The sequence below is a fragment of the Rhamphochromis longiceps genome, linkage group LG14, assembly GCF_057381845.1.
Source record: "Rhamphochromis longiceps isolate RC_006_pf linkage group LG14, R_longiceps_female_GT1.1, whole genome shotgun sequence".
NCBI classification, from domain to species: domain Eukaryota; kingdom Metazoa; phylum Chordata; class Actinopteri; order Cichliformes; family Cichlidae; genus Rhamphochromis; species Rhamphochromis longiceps.
The window spans coordinates 30,781,114-30,801,537 of NC_140570.1; the positions used below are offsets into that span (position 1 = coordinate 30,781,114).

General features: G+C 40.0%; 1 protein-coding gene across 1 annotated transcript; it reads right to left on the reverse strand.

Moving 5' to 3' along the window:
• Positions 1-233: 233 nt before the first annotated feature.
• c2cd3 (C2 domain containing 3 centriole elongation regulator) lies at positions 234-20,326 on the reverse strand. Its single transcript, XM_085429216.1, has 33 exons — positions 19,719-20,326; positions 18,312-18,581; positions 18,072-18,229; positions 17,746-17,924; positions 17,490-17,632; positions 17,279-17,411; positions 17,049-17,201; positions 16,815-16,959; positions 16,608-16,717; positions 16,295-16,498; positions 16,030-16,142; positions 15,812-15,930; positions 15,350-15,478; positions 14,814-15,260; positions 13,783-13,934; positions 13,091-13,334; positions 12,519-12,702; positions 12,249-12,432; positions 11,504-11,676; positions 11,283-11,418; positions 10,689-10,963; positions 10,101-10,181; positions 9,404-10,021; positions 8,980-9,324; positions 8,735-8,873; positions 8,591-8,655; positions 8,300-8,505; positions 8,079-8,209; positions 7,124-7,273; positions 6,856-7,046; positions 3,092-3,842; positions 2,244-2,352; positions 234-1,137 (listed from the first exon to the last, which is right to left on the reverse strand). Exons 1-33 carry the CDS (start codon positions 19,768-19,770, stop codon positions 1,000-1,002), a joined length of 6,627 nt encoding a protein of 2,208 aa, XP_085285342.1. The 5' UTR covers positions 19,771-20,326; the 3' UTR covers positions 234-999.
• Between the last annotated feature and the right edge of the window lie 98 nt (positions 20,327-20,424).

Sequence of the window (20,424 nt, forward strand, 5' to 3'; positions counted from 1 at the left end):
CAAATTGAGCCACGATCGATAACTATGAAGGGAAATAATATGAAATAATAGTCTTTTATTATAGAAATTGCACTTTCTCTTGATTGGCAGTGACATTTTCCTCTAAGAGGGACAAGAAGACTCAAACCATGGCAAAAAAAAAAAAAAAAAAAGCCCCCCAAAGTATAACAGAACCTCACAACATCCTCAGTACAGGAGTAAATGGTTCAGGATTAACTTTAACTGAGTTATGTTACATCCCCAAAACTACCCTGCAGTGTCATTTGGGTGTTGTATCATGGATATGTGGTTGTTTTTTTGTTTTTAGATCGATTCAGGTTTCATGTTTCTGCTATCATACATCTTAAGGATGATGTATTTAAACCCTCTATTTACAGGAATTGTAGGTGTGTTAATATTTCAGTAGGACCACTATCTGAAAATATTAAAGTCTGGAGATCACACCTCCCCACTCTTCCATATTTGTTTATCTTTTATATAGTTGTTTATTATCAACGAAACGTTCAACTTTAACTGCCACCACATATTCCATAAATATTCCCAGTTATCCTGACTTATGCCTCATTTTTGCATTTTTTTTTATTTGATGCCAATTACGTGTATCACATTTCTCATATAAATACCCACACATATGTACAGGTGCCCTTCTGTTATGTCAGCTACTATAATGAGGTGAAGAGGTGATGTGGACTAGCAATGGTATTTTTAAACTGAACTTCAATGTTTTATTTCTTTAACAAATCAACATGATGGGAAACCCAAAAACATGAAATTAACATACACAGCTGTCTTATTCAAGAGAGAACCTGAAACAGTTACATCACCAAAACTTGTGGCCACCAGCCTGCAGACATTCAGCTTCAATAAAACATTTAAAAAAACAAAAACAACAACAAAAAAAAAACTTCAGTAGTGAAAATGGTTAATATTTATTTATAAAAATACAACATGTTACATTTAATATACATGATTATTGTTGCAGGCTGAAACCAAACGTCTCTAATTAGTCTCATCAAAGTGAGCTGCAAAAATTTTTGCTATTCTCTCCGTCTCTTTCTTCATGGATGACGGTGACATGTTGGGACGCTGCCGAGGGCCTCTGGGAGGTGGGGCGCTGTGAACCGATGAGTTCTGGTCCTGAAAACATGAAGCGTTAAAGTAAAAAAAAACAAACAAAAAAAACAAAACAAAAAAAAAAAAAACCCACAAGTTCTGAACTGCTAGCACACAGTGTACCAAGACAGCTTAGTTGCAGGGGAGGCTGAAGACAAATAAGTTAATTGATCTGAATCTTTTTTTGTGATTATATGACTCACAATTCACACACAACAAACCTTTGTTTGGTTAGCCTTCATGTTGTGAGACTGTCAGCTGCATGTATCAGCAACAAATGGCATGCCTGAACTAGTTTTTTTGAAAGGTCTCGTCATCATGCAGGGAGGAGAGGTGGTGCCAACAGTCACACCACCTCTCCAAATAAGTTCTAACTCTCAACTTCTCTGTTTTATTGTGCTCTTCAAAAAGTTGTAAAATTAAAAAACAGGAGTGACAGTCATCTCCATTGATTCTTCTTTTTTGCATGTGACAGCATCTTATTGTATTGTACTGCAGTATTATATTGTGTTGTATATAAGACTTTTATTTTATTTTTATCTTTATATTGTTTTAGTGTACACTGAGGGCCGTGGGACCGTTTCAATTTCAAATTCTTGCGTATGGAATGTACATATGGTTTTTGACAATAAAGCTGTATTTGATTTATTATTTTTGTTTGTTTTAAATTGCATTAAAATGATCAATTACATTAGAAGAGAGATCCAATCAGTGGTTTTAGAATTCATACTTTTTACTTAATCACATCCAAAGTTTGCAAAAATACAAAAATGTGTTGTTGGTTTAAAAAACAAAACAAAAAAACCCCAACATTTAAATGCTGGGCAAACACTGTGAATGAGATCAGAGAAAGTCAACCTGTTAGTGCTGCAGAACTGAGTGTTAAATTACACCGAATGTCAGTCTGGCATCACGCACATCACACATCATGCGAAAGATTATTCATAACACTGTGTGTACAGAAGGTTGGGCAAGTATATTTGCAAAACCATTAAATTATGCAAACATGAACAGATACATCAAAGGTAAAGGTTAATCTCTAACACCACTGTAAAAGTAACAGGAGTGGAGAGAGTGAACATATAAGCAGGCGTGACGGCCAAAAGCACTGCCCGTGGACAAACACTCACCGGGTTGCTGGATGCCTGGGAGAACGTGGGTGCTAAACGTATAGCTCTCATCGACGCCTCCAGTTGGTGGGAGGGGAGGAAGAAGTTTAGAACCTCTGCAGGAACAGAGCTTAATGGATAAAGTTAAAGAAAACACGTTCTCAGTGTGTTTTGAGGCAGTTACAACTGAAGAGGAGGGGAACTGTGTTTAAACACTCCCCAAAAACATGAAAGTAAATGTTCAGAAAAACAAAACAAAAAAAATATCTGTTTGACCTCCACGGGAAAACTATATTAAGGGGAAGCGCATCTGAAGGTTGCCGGTTCGATCCCCGGGCTCTCAGTCCTGGTCGTTGTGTCCTTGGGCAAGACACTTCACCTACCGCCTACTGGTGATGGCCAGAGGGGCCGATGGCGCGATATGGCAGCCTCGCTTCTGTCAGTCTGCCCCAGGGCAGCTGTGGTTACAACTGTAGCTTGCCTCCATGAGTGTGTGAATGTGAGAGTGAATGAATAGTGGAATTGTAAAGCGCTTTGAGTGCCTTGAAAAGTGCTATATAAATCTAATCCATTATTATTATTCATTATTACACAGACTGTGAGCAACCACATGGGATTTAGTGTGTGTGAGTTTATGTTCAGCCTGCTCAGCAGGAACGTTTTCGCACTTCCACCTGTCAGTCTCCTTATGTCTAGATTGTTGAGATGAATGTTGAAATAAAACCCTAAAGACGCCACACAAGATGAAGCATTTACACACCTAACACAAGTTTTATAATGAATCACTGATTTGAACTGGCTCAGAAAAGCAAAAACCAACAGCATAACCTAACGGCCACAAATGAATCATGAAACACATTTAAAGATACCGTTGGAGGTGTGGCTCGTCTGAGGAGGCGGAAACACTGTGGGTGTCTGTGGTGTGCTGTTTGGCTGGTGATGAATCTGTGTCATGTGACCTCTTGTTAGGGCTGTTTAGTTCTTGTTGTTGTCTTTCACCTCCAGCATGTTGCGACGTTTCATCACCTCTCTCCAGATCTGAAGCATCTCCTGTGGAACCATTTAAGCTGCAGTCGTCTTCACTTTCCTCTTCCCTGTGCTTCCCACTGGGGTGACCCGATTCCATATCTACCAGCAGTTCCTTCTTGCCCTCATCTTCACTCAGGTCCAGGTGCTCTGGTCCCTCCAGGCTCTCCAGAGAGGCCAATTCAGGATCTGACAAGATGCTGGTCCAGGGACTGGTTTTGTCTGTTAATGAGGTCACCTCATTTAAAGGCCTCAGCTTCACTACAACCTCCTCATAATCCTCATCTGTCTGCTCATCCACATCATCGTCCTCTTCCTCTCTGCAACCTGTTTCTTCTTCATCACTCTCAGTCATTTTAGCCTTGCCACTTCGTCTGTCCTTTTCTTCCTCAGGCTCAGAGTCTGTGAGGTCCTCAGACACTTCTGCTGGTGTAAATGACAGAGGAGACGTGACTTCTGGGGAACAATGTGAAACTCTGTGAGGACTGGACGATCTCTCAGTGATTGCTTGTGTATTGCTGTCTCCAACAGGTGACACTGTTGAGCTACTCTGTGGGTTTGAAGGAATTGTTTCCAAGCGGTGTCGTTGTAGACCTGTGTAAAGAGACAGACAAAGTTTGAAGGGTTTGAGAAACACACATGCATGCAACATGTGTCTAAACCCAAAGCTGAATCTTTTTAGTTTTGTCTGGCTCACACAGAAGAAGTTAATAACATAAATGTAATTTGCATATAAAATAAATATAATGGGATATGAGAAAAACTGTACAATGAGCTCATTTAAATAACAAGCAGCAGAAGACTGTCAGTCTGCCCCAGGGCAGCTGTGACTACAACTGTAGCTGCCTCCACCAGTGTGTGAATGTGAGAGTGAATGAATAGTGGAATTGTAAAGCGCTTTGAGGGCCCGAAAAGTGCTATATAAATGCAATCCATTATTATTATTATTATTATTATTATAATAAATGGACTGGTTCTTATATAGGGCTTTTCTATTCTGAGCACTCAAAGCGCTTTACACAACTCGTTCATTCACCCAATCACACAAGCACTTTTCTCTTTTCTTAAGTTTTTTAGTTCTGTCTAACTAACATTCATACACACATCCACACTCCGATGGATGCATTGGAGAGCAAGCTGGGGTTAGCATCTTGCCTAAGGTTATTTGGCATGCAGACTGGAGTAGGGCTGGGCCATATTATACCGTTCACGGTAATACCGGTATAATGTTAGGCAACGATAGGAAAATGAAATATCGCGATAGAATGGGAGTAAAACGCGCATGCGCAGTGCCTTTGTTTTCATACGCACATGGCCGATTGTTGAGTGAAACAGATGAACCAGAATTGGTTTGTAAAAATGGTGCAACTTCCGTGATGTGGAACTGGTTTGGTGTTTGTCCGTCAGATACACAACAAAGCACATTTTTTTGCAGAACATGCAAGCGGCCGTTGTTATTGTCGTATTTGTCGGACTAAGATGCTCTTAAATCTGGGAGTAATCTGGGTCCTAAACTCCGTATACTTCAGGTCAAACAACACTGCAGCATCACTTAGAGTTAAAAACTGTCTAAATTCTTTCATCTTTAATAAAACGATCAGCATTGCTGCTTTACCAGGTGTAACTATAAAGTTTAACTTCCAGGCATCCATGAAAACAAAAGTTATTACATTTAACGGAGTTAGAAGTTAGCAGGAAGCTAGCGGAAGTTAGCTCGCTAGTTTCGCTAGTTACCTAAGCATGATATTGCATGTTCTGACTGAGAGATTTCTGAAAAAAATCAAACGTACAGCTCTGCTATCACTTCCAACATAAATGAAGACAGGAAACTAAACAGCAGTGACGTTTGTAGGGTTACTGAAGTTGGGCTAGCTGGTATATAATGATGTGCTACGTGATCGCTAGCGACACAGCTATGTTAGCATAACATAAACAGTGAAGCTGGAGGACGAACACTAACACTTTTCCACTTATAAAAGTTAACGTGAAGGTTTTTCATGGTTAGAGACAAATGCAATCGCATGGCAGGATGCTGTAAACGGACCAAACTTCAGTCAGGAGAACAACTGAGATAATCCATCCACAATACGAGGTTAGTCATTAATATACTGCAACAACATGGGAATAGAGCAGCTGCCAGAGAATTCAACATTAATGAATCAATGGTACAGAAGTGGAGGAAGCAAGAAGAATGAGTTTAATAAAGTTTGATTTATCTGACTGCTTTGTTTCGCTTAATGTGCCTTATAATCCCGTGCACCTTATGGTCCGAAAAATGCGTACTGCACACTGCAGTTTAATGTTGCAAAGCACCTCTTTTTAAACTTCAGTGGATATTATACATGGTTATGCTCAGGATATGTCAGCCCATTTCTACTGGAAATGCCTTTTGGTTAAACTTTCAGCAAGGAATTTGCATTTGCACTGTTACATTTTTATAAAGCTTTAATGTACATAAAAACCAGCTTCTTGTTTAAGTGAAAATAAATGGAAGGTTGTCTTTTTGCGCTAGTAATGTTGTGGAGTTGTATTTTGTCTCGCATCAATTATATCGTCGGTTATATCGTTATCGCAAATTTTCAAATATATATCGTGATAAATATTTTTGGCCATATCGCCCTGCTCTAGACTGGAGCATACTAGGACCGAACCACCAACCTTCTGGTTAGGAGGTGACCTGCTCTACCAACTCTGCCAACTATGCATAAAAAAGCAAAACAAGAGAAATTAATAAAAAGCAGATTTAAAAAGTTTTGTTTTTAACTGGCTTTTAAAAGAGTCCACCGATCTTAAGTCTTGAGTCTGTGGGCCACTAAACAGAAGAATCTGTCTCCTTTTGTTTTCAGCTTAGTATTGGGCACCATCAGCAGGCCCTGGTCACAGAACCTCAGGGGCCTGCCATAGACATATGTTAGTGAAAGCCCTCTGGTATAACCTGGTGTCTGTCTGTGAAAAGCTCTCCAAGTTTGCCAAAGAACCAAGAGGTTCTAATTATTTCATTTTTCTCTTGATTTAGCTGAAGAGAACTGCCTGCCATCCACTGTTTAACAGTGTCTAGGCACTTCAATAAACTGCTAAGTTTTCAAATTTCATTTGGGTGAAATGAGGTGTAGAACCAATTATCATCTGCAGAGCAGAGATAAGAGATGCCCTTAAAGGTTGACAGAATGTGCCCAAGGGGGACCAAATACAATAAAAACAGCAGAGGCCCCAAAACAGAAACCTTGAGGTACACCAAAATGAACTGGATAAGGGGAGATCTGTGCTTTGAAGTAGCTACAGAAAATGATCTGTCAGACAGGTATGAAGAGAATCCCTCCAACCAGATACTGATATACCAACCTAGTACTTCAGCCTATTAAGCAGAATGAAACGTTCAGCTGTATCAAAAACTGAGGTAAGGTCCAACCTGAGCAGCAGAGAACAGTTTCCCCTGTTGCTCGGCCTCAAAATGTCATGTGATACTCTCAGAAGAGCCGTTTCAATTCAATGAAATCTACAAAAACCTGATTGAAAGTGGTCAAGAATGCTGTGCTGATCCAGAGCAGCAGTTAACTGGTTGACCACAACGTCCTCTAGGACCTTAGCAGTAAATGGATGAACTCACCACTGATGATGTTGTGGACTTCTCCGACTAACTGGTTTGACTTTAGTAGAAGCTGAGATGAGCTGTACTCCGAGTCCCTCCGTTTCTCATGTTTATTGTGACTTTCCTGCTCTGGCATAGGTGGGAATGTAGGAGTTGAAAGTTTGCGGCTGAAATATTTCTGAATGTTGTCAAGCTCGCTCAGTTTTTTCCTGTAAGAAAAGAAACAAAGCTCAGGCTCTGCATCAGTCATAAATGGTTAAACAATGCAGTGTCCATAAACTGGTACCTGAGTGCTGAGAACAGGATCGAGCTGGAAGGATTGATGTCACCTGCACTGCTGCTGTGAAAGGACTGAGACGCTGTTTGCTCCTGCAGACTTTGATGGTACAGGCGTACATTGTCCATGTGCTCAGAATGACGGTCACTCTCACTGGACCTGCAGCAGTCATTACAATAACATATAAATACAGTTGCAGACTTTATATTGTAGCATGTGGCAATGAATAAAACTATGCAAGGACCGGTTCTGCAAAGCACCAGTTCTGTGCCAATACCAATGTTTAAAATAATCTGATAGCAGACGCTTGTGTTCTTTTGTTTTGTTGACATTTTGTGACAGGAAAACGAATTAATCCCCATTGCACAAACACAGTATTATACACAGTACTTACACTACACTCATTTATTTGTATTTTGTTTCCAAAGGGGTCAGACTTGTAATTTTTTGAAGTGGTCTTGTGCAATAGTTCTCCAGACTTTCTGAAGGTTTTTGGAGGACATTGGCTGCTTTAAACTCATTTTCAGTCCATATCATTTTCAGAGACCAGTGTTTTTTTAATTTTATTTTTGTAAAATATTATTTTATTTTACACAAGAAGTGGAAACTAAACTAAACTGTGTCACCAATGTTAAAACTGTTTTTTTGCCTAAATGCTTAATTGTTTGTTTCCAGATTTATACGTTTCAACAAATCGCTGCACATATTTCTGATTTTCATGGCAAAATACAAAGAAATGAGGGGAGGCTTAAGGCTTACTTACTTACTGTAGATATACAAAAACCTGCCCTAATGTTTTTCAGTCCTCAATGTGTCTAAACTAAGTGATACACATTTATGAGACTGGATCTCAGGAATAAGGACCACAAAAATGATGAAACACAGCTGATGAACATCTTCCATTGCCTTACTGGCTGCAAATATTCTAACAGATGATCGGCACAACCATGGTGTGAATAAAAACCTTTCAGAGAACAGCCTGTCCGTGTGGTCGGGTGATGAGATCTTCTGCTCAGGGAACCTGCTGATGTGAGAGGGAAAGCTGCTGTATGTGGCTGTAGTCTGGTAGCTGAGAGGAAAGGCCTGGAACAAACCCTGCCAGACAAACACCTTCTGGTTTGTTTCAAATTTTGAGAAAGCCATCAAGAGTAAAAAAATCTGTTCAAGCAGTCTGAGTTCTCTCACCAATGAGTTTTTGGCAGCTTCTTCACTCACAGATAGTCTCTGCCAGCGTAAATCTTGGACCCCCTTCAGTGGAGTGATGGACACTTTAAGCTGGCCGTGACACTGGCCGCCAAAGTCTGTGATGTTGTACCAACCGCACACTGATGGGAAGCCACAGACTAAAGGGGACAGGTCTACAGAGGCAAATCCAATCACCCTGTCCAGCTCTATGGAAGCAAAATGAAAATGAATAAATTAATCCTTCAAAAACATTAAAGCAACACAAACAACGGGGTGAAACAGCTCCTGTACCTCCTTTATGCCAGACTTTAAACACAAGGGATTGTTGTGGATCAACCAGGAGCTGCTTTGATAGCCTGGAAATTTGAAACAAACACATTAGCCTGATGTTTGATCAGTAGGTTATTTAAGTTGAGGTCTGTGAAGTTATTCAACCTGCACTCGTGCTGATGGTCCCACACAGGGGAGTCTGTGTTAGCTATCACAGCCGTGGACACTGGTTCAGCAGAGTCAGCAGTGGCGTATGAAACACAGCAACATGGCATCCCTTCACTGCGTTCTGCGAGGGGACAGCCTGATGGAAAAGACAAACATGTTGTTGTTAGTGAACTGTACGTTTTGTTTCTGTTTTGCTTTCTTTTTTTTTAGAAAAAAAAAAGGCACAAGACATCAGGTCACACCTTTCAGGTTCAGGTGCATGGCCCGATCCACTGTGACTGTCACAGGGAAAGATTCATCTGTACTCTGTTCCGTGTGCTGCACAGATGAGATGTCTGGAGTGGCTCTGGAGGATTTATACTTGTGTTTGCTCTGTGCTGATGATTTTCTGAGTGTAGATGGAGAAAGGACTTGATCTCTTTCTTCCATGTCCTCTGATACCAGTTCTTCCTGACTGTCAGAGTCCACCTGAGTCTCAGCTCCAGTAGGTATTTCTCCTGGATCTGAACCGCCTGTCAAGGTGATGTGTACCCTGAGAGCTGCTCCTTGTAGATCTGCTGCTGAGCGCCTGAACAGAGGGTACACTCCTGTGAAAATACAAAATTTATTACACTCTGAAATATGGAGACGATTTTACTAAAGCATTGCTGAGCAGTTATTTCATACCACTTAGCGTCAGCTTCTGCTTGGAAGTCTTTGCAAGCGAGGACAGATCGACGAATGCTGAGCCCACCAGTCGGTCTGTGTCACTGGGCCTTCTGGTTTTATTTTTCTTAAAGGCAACCCACACCTGCACCTCCAGCTTCTCCTCCCTTAGATACCACATTAAAGGCTGCGTACGTCTCAGTTCAACAGTCCTACTTCCTTCAAAACTCACTGTGGCCTTGTCTTCCCCTGCGCCTTCATCAGCAGATGGGTGTTTCAGGTGAGAACAGAAGGCGTCTCGGTCATAGAACTTGTACCTGATGTAGCAGTAGGTGGAGCGCAGCAGCTCACTGTGCCCAGGTAGCAGCAAACAGTGGATGGGTAGCCACACTCTAGGCATGGTAAAGGTCAGCGAGAGTTTTCTCATGCTCTCTTCAAACAGTTCTTCTTCATCCTGCATCATGGAACTGTCAGTCAGGGTATTTTCCCAGCCTAAACCCTGAGCAGCTTTAATGACCCTTTCTCTATCAGAGTGGTGAGCGAAGCTAATGGAAAGCTCTAGGCCTCCGACCAAGATGTGCTGGTGCTGAGAAGAACTTGCTTCAAGACTTATATAAACTCCAAACCAGCCAGAAATACCTACATATGTGGAAAAAGAAAAACTCTGACAAAGTCTTAACAAAAAATAACTGCTTTAACTATTTTAAGCCCAACATACCTGTTCTTTTGTTGATGAGCTCAGACAGAGGTATTTTCACAGTCCCCAACATTAAATCTTTAGATTTGGAAACGTTCACACCTACAAAAGAAAAAAAAAAAAAAAAAAAAAGGACAATATTAGAAACAAATACTGCTAATAAAATTTTTACACAATAATGTTTCAAAAATTTTAAATACATGTTTGTTTGTTTTTTAACTTGACATTATGCTGCCAAAAAGCAAAGGTATCCTCCAATGTCCCATCCTGGATCAGCTCTTTTACAAACTTTTCCAACGCATTGATGTTTATCTCACTGTTAAATGGTGTATAACGAAAAATATTCACAAACTAGGGCTAACATTCATGACGATTCTTAATATCTAGATCAGTCAGTTATTGCACGGGTGTATATGATATAATATTAAAAAAAAAAACTATGACAATTTCTTTAAGGCTCCACTGATGGGTAAAGAAAAGATAAATAAAAAGTAAAATAAATGATTAATGGTCTCAAGTTAAACATAATCAGAAAACTGTAACATAATATACTTTAGGCAAGTTAAATGTAAGAGTAACCTCATTTCACAAAGAGTGCACTGAGCTCACTTAAACTTTTACGATTGTCTCGGTTCCACACAGTGAAGACAGCAGAAGCCTGTTCCAGCTGCTCAGCAAGGCTGAAGGTTTCTCCGCTGCTGGTCTGAGCAAGCAGATCACAGGACACCTCCATGTGGTGGTCGAACTCGGGGCAGAAAGCCTTTGCTGCTGTGCGGGTGCACCTCCTTTCACTCTCGGGCAAGAAAGAAAGCTGGACTGTGATGAAAGTGTTCAAACCAACGCCGACAAAGTAGCTGAACCTCTCATCTTGTTCTGATAATATCCTGAAATAGCAGAGGCAGTATTTCTAAATACTAATTTGGGCATTATGGTTTCAATACACATAAAGAAGAAATGAGCGAATACTTTTATTTTGATCAGATGAAATTTGCCACCAATCTCAGAATGAACAAAAATAAAACAGCAGAGTCTCAACAACTGTAGATTTGGTGCACATCATCAGCTCTTAATCCTACATCCTAACCCAAATATTTTTATCAAAGTGAGCAGGTGTACAGAAAATCTGTTCTAATTAATGAGCTTTATCATACATAGATGAAATAAAAAAGGCAAATTGTCCAGAGGTCAGTAATAGTGATGTACCTTGCGGCAGCCTTCAGACCACATGCTCTGTGCACTTGAACCACGAGTGTCACAACTCGAGAGGCAGCTCCTCTTCCAGTGTGTCCTTCAGGTCTCACAGGCCTGTGCTTGTATCGAATGCAAACATCTAACAGTCCTACAAAAACAAAAGCAATAACATTCAGATACGGCCTGTATCTATATATTCCTATTAGCATGCGTGCATAATTATGTGTGTATACCTGAAGGCTGAGGTTGGTGTACTGTGGGACTCTCTGTCCTGGGAATCAGGGGCAGAGAGAACATCTGAGCCTCATCAGGAGTTTGCCTCTGCATGGTAACCATGGCACACAGCTTGGACAGTGGAAGCATTCCTCTGGCCACGAGCTGATCTCTCACATTTGGATAGTAATATCTACAGAGAGACATTATATTGATCACAAAAAGAAAACAAGTTGAGCCAGTTACAATTAAGACTGATTACTTTCACATAAATTCTGATTTAAGTTAGTGGATCTCAAAATTCTGTCTGGCATGCCCCCACTACACCTGGTTGTCTGTACACACACATGCAGCTTGAGAATCACTTCACTAAAGACACTAAAGAGTAATTCTGCAGACCTGTATATCATTACCGTATGCACAACTGAGCATTTAGAAATAAAGTATTTTCCTTAACAGGATACAGTGTGATACTCACTGATTAAAAACATACAAAATGCACTAGATTTATGTAATGAAACAAAATTTACAAAAGCTGCCAAGGAAGTAAAGTTTTCTGTGCTCCTTGTACCTAATGAAACTTTAAGTAAAGTTTAAAACCTATTTTTACAGAGGGCACTTCAGCTAAAACAGGAAACCAAAACATTACCATTCCTGGGGTAAAAATATTAGGCTTATAATCAGCATTTTAACTGTGGTAAACATCATTTCATTATTTTATTAAAGTTTAAATGATACATGGATGACATAACAGCATCCACAAACCTGCACCACACTTCAAACTGGATGCCTCCACCGCTGCTGAGACCTTGACTTGAGAGAGAGCTGAGTAGCAGCCTCTGGACAGGAACTCCTTCAGGAGCCAGGAGCACATGAGTCTCTGTGTGACCAAACACCGGGTCAGGAACACAGAGCGTTGTGGTGGTACGAAATGGTTTCAGGTTCACAGCTGTTGGGATGTGATTAAGCTTGGAATGATTCAGAGGGAATAGAAACATCTTATGATGAAGATTTGAAATGATTAGGTGGCCTTACTGCTCTCTATGAGGTTTTGGTCCATGTCTGCAGCAGAGTTGCCCTCCTGACAGGGGAAGCTGTACTGGATGTAGCAGTCTGCCTCACCCCACACTGTGGACTGCAGAGGAGTCATCCCACTGACCCTCTCCACCCTTACCACAAAAACATGCTCTCTCATAGATTCTACATGTGCTGCAGTCACCTGAGGGAGCAGAGCAGTTAATGTTTGTTTGTTTTCATACCAACACATTAGAGAAAGAAAGGGAACAAACAAGTTGTGTTGAAGTTTGGTGTTAACGTTTTCATGAATATTTATTCTACCAAGTCACATTCATGAGTTGTGAGGTTTTAAGGATCTAAATTAACAAAAAACAACAACAACAAAAAAGCATTGCAGCGAGTTTCCATAAAAACTCAATAGGGACAAATGTAAATTGTGCAGATTTATTTATATTTATATTTTGGTCTGTATTGTGTGCCAGCACATATTTAAAGTGGAATTTTCTCTATACTTTCTATTAAAATAAAATAAAAAAAACTGCCAGACTAATCTATTTGACAAGTATTATGCAGCCAATGGTAACACCAACCTTTGTTTGTGAATGTGGATGGTGATCAAGCAGATGAACTGGTCTCACAAGATGAGGCAACGAGTCATATTCTTCATCTCTCGTACGCTGGAGGGAAACGATCTGCTCTGATTGGCCCATAGCCAAAACAACCCTGAGGTTTCCTTTACAGCTCCCTGAGAACACATCAATGACAGGCATGTAGCAGTCCACCCCTAAAACAGGGTACTGCGCCTGCAGGAGGAGGTGGGTGATCTTTGGATCCCTGAAGGGGACAGACATATTTTAGTAAACATGTTAGTATGTTCTATACTTTGTCATATATTTTAGGAATCCACTTAGTGACTAGAATGTAGGGTAACTGCCTTTTACAATACATTCTTGGTGTATGTAAACCTGGGATACTAAAAGTTTTCACTGCTCTTCCCTCTCAGATATTATTATTGTGATTCCAATTTATAGGACTGTCAGCTAAATAACAATTACAATTGTTAATCAGTGGATAACGTTCTCAAAGCGTTGGTATATGAACAGTCAAAAAAACTAAACATCAAAATATAATTCCCAGGCACAAATGGTGTAGCATTCACATTTAACTAATTCCTTCAGTCAAAAACTCAGAGATACTTTTTGCAAACAAATAAATGGTCAGCTGACCAGCTAGCAACTGTAATATTTCATAATTATCCTATATTATTGTTTACCTATCTTACCTGAATGACATGTAGAACTGATGAAGAGGCAATTTAACTAGGCCAAGGAGTCGATCCTGCCCTGAGCTTCTAGTCTTCTGCCACACTTCTATGACCATCATATTATTCTTCATCCTCTCCAGCAGCTTAGCTGTTAAGGCCACAGGTGTCACCTAAAACAGAGAAATGTAAAGAGTGTATTTAGATCAAGCTGCAGGCACTGAGAAATCATCAATGATCCCGACAACTAAAAATGCCAGACTAAAAAAAAGGATTAAAGCCTGGAACATAAAACAGTTTTAAAGATAATAATAATAGTAATAATAAGTAATAATTATAATTATAATATTATAATAATAATTATATTATTATTACTACATTTAATTAATCTACATTTACTTTTCACTAATTCTGAAGTGTCTGTTTGTTGCATCCATGTAGTTTTAATTGATTCAACAAACAGCTTCCAAATCTGGTAGCTTCTGGAATAAACAAATAAACAAAACGCCTGCCAGGTAAAACAGACTAATGTATGCATTGATTTTTATGTCAGATGCCTTTACTGAAGGAACCCCAAGAGGATTTGTTTCTCCTCCTGGTCTCCAACCAGGGATTTTTCCCATGATAGACAAACAGATAAACCACTACTCTGTGAAGCCACAGAATAATTTCTAATGCTAGTTTATGCTAATTTATTCTTATGTTAATTTTACTACTAGTTTCTTGTAGAATAGCACAGTATCACGTACATAAATAAAATATTAAAAAAACCATGTAACAATATGTAAAGCTTTTAAAACAACAGTCAAAAATAAAAAACTCATAATGCTCCCATATACTCCTTTATTACAAAAAACAGCTTTGTGCAAACTCTTTGTAGATCCAGAAAAAAGACTTAAGAGAAAAAGTAAGTTTTATGTCTTTTGTTTTGTGGATTCAGTTTGCAAAAACATTATAGTAATTTCCCTTCATAAATAAGATCATTCCAATGACGTACAAAGCCAGGCAGCAAACTTTAAATGTGGTGAGAATAATGGACCTGCAGCACTTACCTGAACAAAGTTAAACGTAGGGTTTGGCTGACCCCAGCTGACAACAGATCTTGCCGGCTCATCACACCAAAACAGTTTACAGTTCAAATAAACATTCGGAGCCTGCAGAGGCCCACAGTTGAAGTTCTTCCCATCTGGTACCATGAGTAAGGCATGCAGCAGGGCCTCAGGTTCCTCCTCCACCTGCTGCCACGATTTAGGGGGAGATGTTTGATAGCCGGAAATAGGAGCAGGTTCCCTGGAGGGTCTCTGAGGTGTCCAAACATTCAGCCTGGCTTCTTCAAAAGAACTAGCCGGTAACTCCTCTCTGCCATTGGTAGCATGCTGGGTTCTGAGGCTCACCTGTCTCTCAGGACTTTGTGACGGTGACATGTCTCTCCAAGTCACCTTGCTTTTACTTTTTTCAGAGGAGAAACCTTTACTGTGTGCTCCAAGTTCTAGTGAAACCTGCAAAACACATCAACATTACTTCTGTGACAGTTGCTTCCAAACATTACTTCCTGAGTAAAAGAAGCAAGCCAATGAAAATATATTGCCTTGAGAGGTCCAAACTCCCATGTTTCACTGTTGCCTTCTCTCTGAACAGGCAACACGACAGACTGACTCAGCTGCTCGTTCTGCAGCAGACTGCGCAATGGATGAATTGCCTTACCAATGGCAACAGGCTGCAACACAGGATATAGTGATTTAACACATAGTACACCCAAGCATTTAAAAGAAAACAGCAATGATCTTTTTTTATATTTAATGGAATCACAGCCATGTGTTTGTAGAACATGTTAGAAATACAATAACAGACTCTTCAATATTTTAATCACACTTGTGTTATTGTCTGAAAATGTGTATGTCAAAAATATTTTAACTTCAAAACAACCAGTTAATTAAAAATAATCATAACGTAAAGCCTTTGTTAAGAAAAACAGTAGCTCACATATCATGAAATAATTGACAAATTTCAACAAAATCAAATTACTAATAGTCAGCCTGAAGATACTTACTTTCCTTTGGTCACTCTTTCGTGAGTAAATCTTGAAAATCAGATCAGTTCTCCACCACTGTTCAACTGTGGCTGTACTGAAGTTGACAGGAAACACAGAGAGATGATGGAAGTTCACCACTAAAAAACATAATGTTTGTCAGTCACAAACCTGAAGCACCACAAGCAGCACTTTTCACTTGGGATGATTTCATTAAAGCAGATTCTCAATGGTCATACCTCTTCCTGTGACTTTACTGGAAACAACTCTGGTCACTTCCCCATCTCGGCTTGCCTTACTGCGATCATGTCGATTTGAAGTCACTGGGAACGAATACTCAACAAAATATGTACTAAAAGAAGAAAATGACATACGGTTTTGTCCCTAAAAGTTTGTATTTTTTATAACAAAGTCAGTGATTTGCATCATCATCATTATTATTATTATTATCGTTATAATTATTATTAGCATTATGATCAACAAGATTTTAAATGTTTTCCTAACCATTTCCTGGCAATTAATGGCCGAAGTGGTTTTCCTTTATTTGAGGTTTTTCTGGGTGTTGTGGGTGAGCTGCCAGCTGGTACAGTCAGAGACTCAATCGTCACTCTTGCCAGCCGCACCGAACTCAGCAAAGTCAGCTGCTCTGCACTCAGGAGAAAATGGATATTCCCACCATCTCCTGACCGCTGATTCTCTGAATTGTGGCTGGACACAGAAAAACACAGTTCCCAACCATTTCATGCATCTAAGAACAACCTGAGCCTCTGAAAGAAGCTCTAGCTCTGACTTAAAAAGAATACGTAAAGGCCCTCACCCTTCACTAATCTTGGGTGCAGACTCAGTCAGCTTTTTTGCCTGATTTTTACTTGAAGACACGATCCCTTGGCACTCCTCCTCAGTGTCAGCTAATGTGGTACCTGTAATCTGAAAGAATGACAGTTATACTAGAAAATCTGTTAAACTGACAAAGCTTACTTTACCAAAATTTAAAAAAACAAACATATAAAAGTCATCTAGTTACAGGAGTTTTGTAGAACAAATTTTCCAGCAAGCTCTGATCATACTGTGGATCATTGAGCTCGCTATCGCTACAGACACTGCTATGACCAGAAAGAGAATCAGGGCAGGGGCCTTGTCCATCCCAGAGAGGAAAAGCAGAAGTAGAGCTTTAAAGAAAAGAGAAAAAAAGGGAAAACTTTAAGTAAAAATACAACATCGTACATCTGCATCTGGATATAAATTCAAACATGGATACCTGCCAAGTACCAGATCCACAGCTCTGTTGTCTATGTCAGCAGGTCCGTCCAAGCCACTGTCTGAGATTACAGTGACATCATCAGAGTGCTTCAGAGTTAAATCAGTGTGAAGGATATTTTCAAGAAACATCCCAGAAGGAGAAGACAAGGGCCTGCAAAGAAAAGAAGAAAGTCTTACAGAAAGTGAATTGGTAAGAGAGAGGAAGCACTATTTTTTTTCAACACTAACTTTGGCAGAGGTTGGATGTTATCCTTTGGTAGAAGCAGTGGAGTATCTTTCAGAGCCGCCGCACTATCGGTGTCAGATTTCAAAGCTGATATAACCATTGCATTTCTGAGTTTGTTTCCACGGTCGAGAATAACTGAGATGAAAGAAATAAAATTTCAAAATATAGATATGCGTTTCTGCAAACTGATAATGCATGGATGCTTAAACAAACCTGAAATGATATCATTAGTTGGTTGATTTAAAGGATTCACAGCTGTTTGACTGTTCTGAGATCTGTTTGTTGTTGGCATCTGATTTTCAAGCGTCTCTTCTTCGTCCCTCTGTGCATTTTGGAAATATAAGTGGTCCTTCCCTCTGAAAATATTATAGCAACGAATAAAGTAAGATCACTGTCCTCTGATTTAAAAATGGCACTGCGTATGCCAAGATATGAGATGCTGTGCAGGTGTTTGAATTCAACTCTAAACCTTGGTGTGTTTCCGCCACTGCTCTCGGCTGATTCTTTCCCGTTGTTGGCTGAAAGCAACCTGTGCTGTGAGGGCACGGTCATTGGGGTGACTTGTCGTCGCTCGGTGCTGAGGTCTGTGTGGGGACCGGAGCCGCTGCTGTCATAAGCTTCTGTCAGTGGCTCCAAACTAAGAGCTACCTGATGAGGGGTGTAAGAAAAAGCTTAGATGTGGACTGTCCTCAATGTCACAAACTGAGTGAGCAAAGCCCAATTTCAATACAGCCAATAATACTCAGATCCAAATAAGCACTTGGCAAGTAAATATGATTTTAAGTCTACACTCACCTGTAGCTCTCCCAGCTTTTCAGACGTTGGAGATACAAGAGTGTAAAATCCACTGATTGACTGTGATAGTGACAGGCGGGAGATGCCAGTGACCTGAGCTCGTGCAACTGGCAGATGATCTGGTTTAGTTAGGGCTTCCAGCACCAAAGAGCCCATATCTGTTGATGAACAGCATAATGGAGATTAAAAGGAAATCGAAGCAGCATAGCAAACTCAAGAGCATCAACCTCTCCTAACTACCTGTAAGGTAAGAGGTGAACTGTTTTGGGCCACAGCGGATGGGGAAGCGAGCTGTGGTCTTGATAGTTTTCTGTGCCAGCTGTGATCCATCTCTGGGAAAGAAATGTGTACCGTCGGACGACTCTCCCCACCAGCGCAGCCTGATGAACGTTGCAGATGGTGGCTTGTGAACTGTCCATAAAACTCGGCCTATGGTCACCTTCAGGAAGCATCTGAGCTGGCCCTCGACCAGAGGTGGGAGACTAGTGGATGGGGACACATCACTGGGGACTGCAAGAGATAAAGTGGAAACACAAAGAAAGTAATAAAAAGAATGGGATGTTCAGTTTACCTATATTTTCTTTTATTGCCTTGAAAAACATTGGACAAATATAACAGATTGGATATGACAAATTATATCAAGCCTTCCTCTAGAAAGAAAAACATGTACTGAAAGATTTTACCTAATGTTTTTCTTTAAACGAATGAAAAATATTAGGTTAAAGAGGGAAAATTTTACTGTCAAAGTTACTTTAACCCAAACTAAAAATCACACTGACAATACTGTTCTAACTTCAGCGGGATATAACTGGTTATATGGGGCTTTCAGTTAGGTCGTATGTTACAACATAGATCCACAGAGATTTAAACCAGACCTAAATAAATTTACAGCAAAAAACACCAATGCTTATACGTTCAATGGATATTTTATAAGTTCTTTTAATATCGCCCATTGCTCTATTAGATTGAGATCTAATGACTGTGAAGGCTAGTTACGTACAATGAACTCTTTGCCATTTTCAAGAAACCAACATTAGACAATTTGAGCTTTGTGACATTGTACCCATCAAAAAATGGATACAATGTTCAGTAAAGGGATGGACATGGCCAGCAACATTACAAAGGAAGGCTGTGTTTTGTTTTTTAAACAGTTCTCAGTAAATACATACTAAGGGGTTCAAAGTGTGCCAAAACAATATCCCCACAGCCTTACACCACCAGCAGCAGCCTAAACAGGCGTACTTTAATCTTACACCAACTTGCCATGTATTAGCAAGTATTTTGGTATCTCTTATGAAATCAATACAGTCTTGTTTATGCATAAACACCACAAAAACGAAAAAGGAATAAAACAGAAACCGATTGAAGGCGCCCGTTTTAAAGAGAGATTGTATACTTTGCCTTTAGCTTTAGCATATTTTGACAAAACCACAAACAAAGGTTGCATAAAGTTGACTGCTAGAGCTACACGTAAACAAACAAAAGAGATTTGTGAAGACCGGCGAAACAAACCGAAAGACAGTGCATACAAAACAGACAGTACATAGAGAAATGTAACTAATAAGTAAGTAAACATTTGAGGCTAATCTGAGGCTGACAGCTGTCGGTAACATTACAGTAGCTAACGGCTAGCTAAACTGAGTTTACCTTTCTTTTTGCTGCCTGCAGTTCTGGCGGACCTCTGCTTTCTGCTCTTCATCCCTCAGCTCAGTAAGCATGGACTGTAACTAACAGCCAGGCCAAAGCACAGTCAGAGACGTTAGCAGGCATGTTATCGCTCTGCAGCTAACTTATAATCCGTTAAACGCAGCTGAGTGAGCGGCACACACACACACCCACAGACACTCATAATACAAACAGCAGCGCGGAAAACTGTTCCCGAGCAACGAACTACCCCGCTTCCGCTGCCGCTGCTTTTCACAGAGGCATTCTGGGAAAGTGAGTTAATTTTTGCTGCGATGTTTTTTTTTAGAGCTATTGAATAGATTCATTCATAATAAAAATGTGGAAAACTACGACTACACAATTACTGAGCAGCATGATAACCGCCACGAGGGAGGATTTATTACACTTATATTTATGGCATTTACATTGTGTTGTACTAATACAGTAACTAACAGTGTACAATGTCTATCTTAATTATGAGGTTTTTAAACCATAATGTTTAAATAATTGCTGAAATGGAAGCAGGAATACAGAGATTAATTGGGATGGGCGTGGGGGCAAATAATATTCTGTTTTAAGACTTTTCTCTGCCATTTGCTTTTTAGCCACAGTGGACACTTTTACTTTTTGCAGCTCAACCATTACATTGAATTGAAGCGATTCTAAAATTTGTGAAATATGTATCACA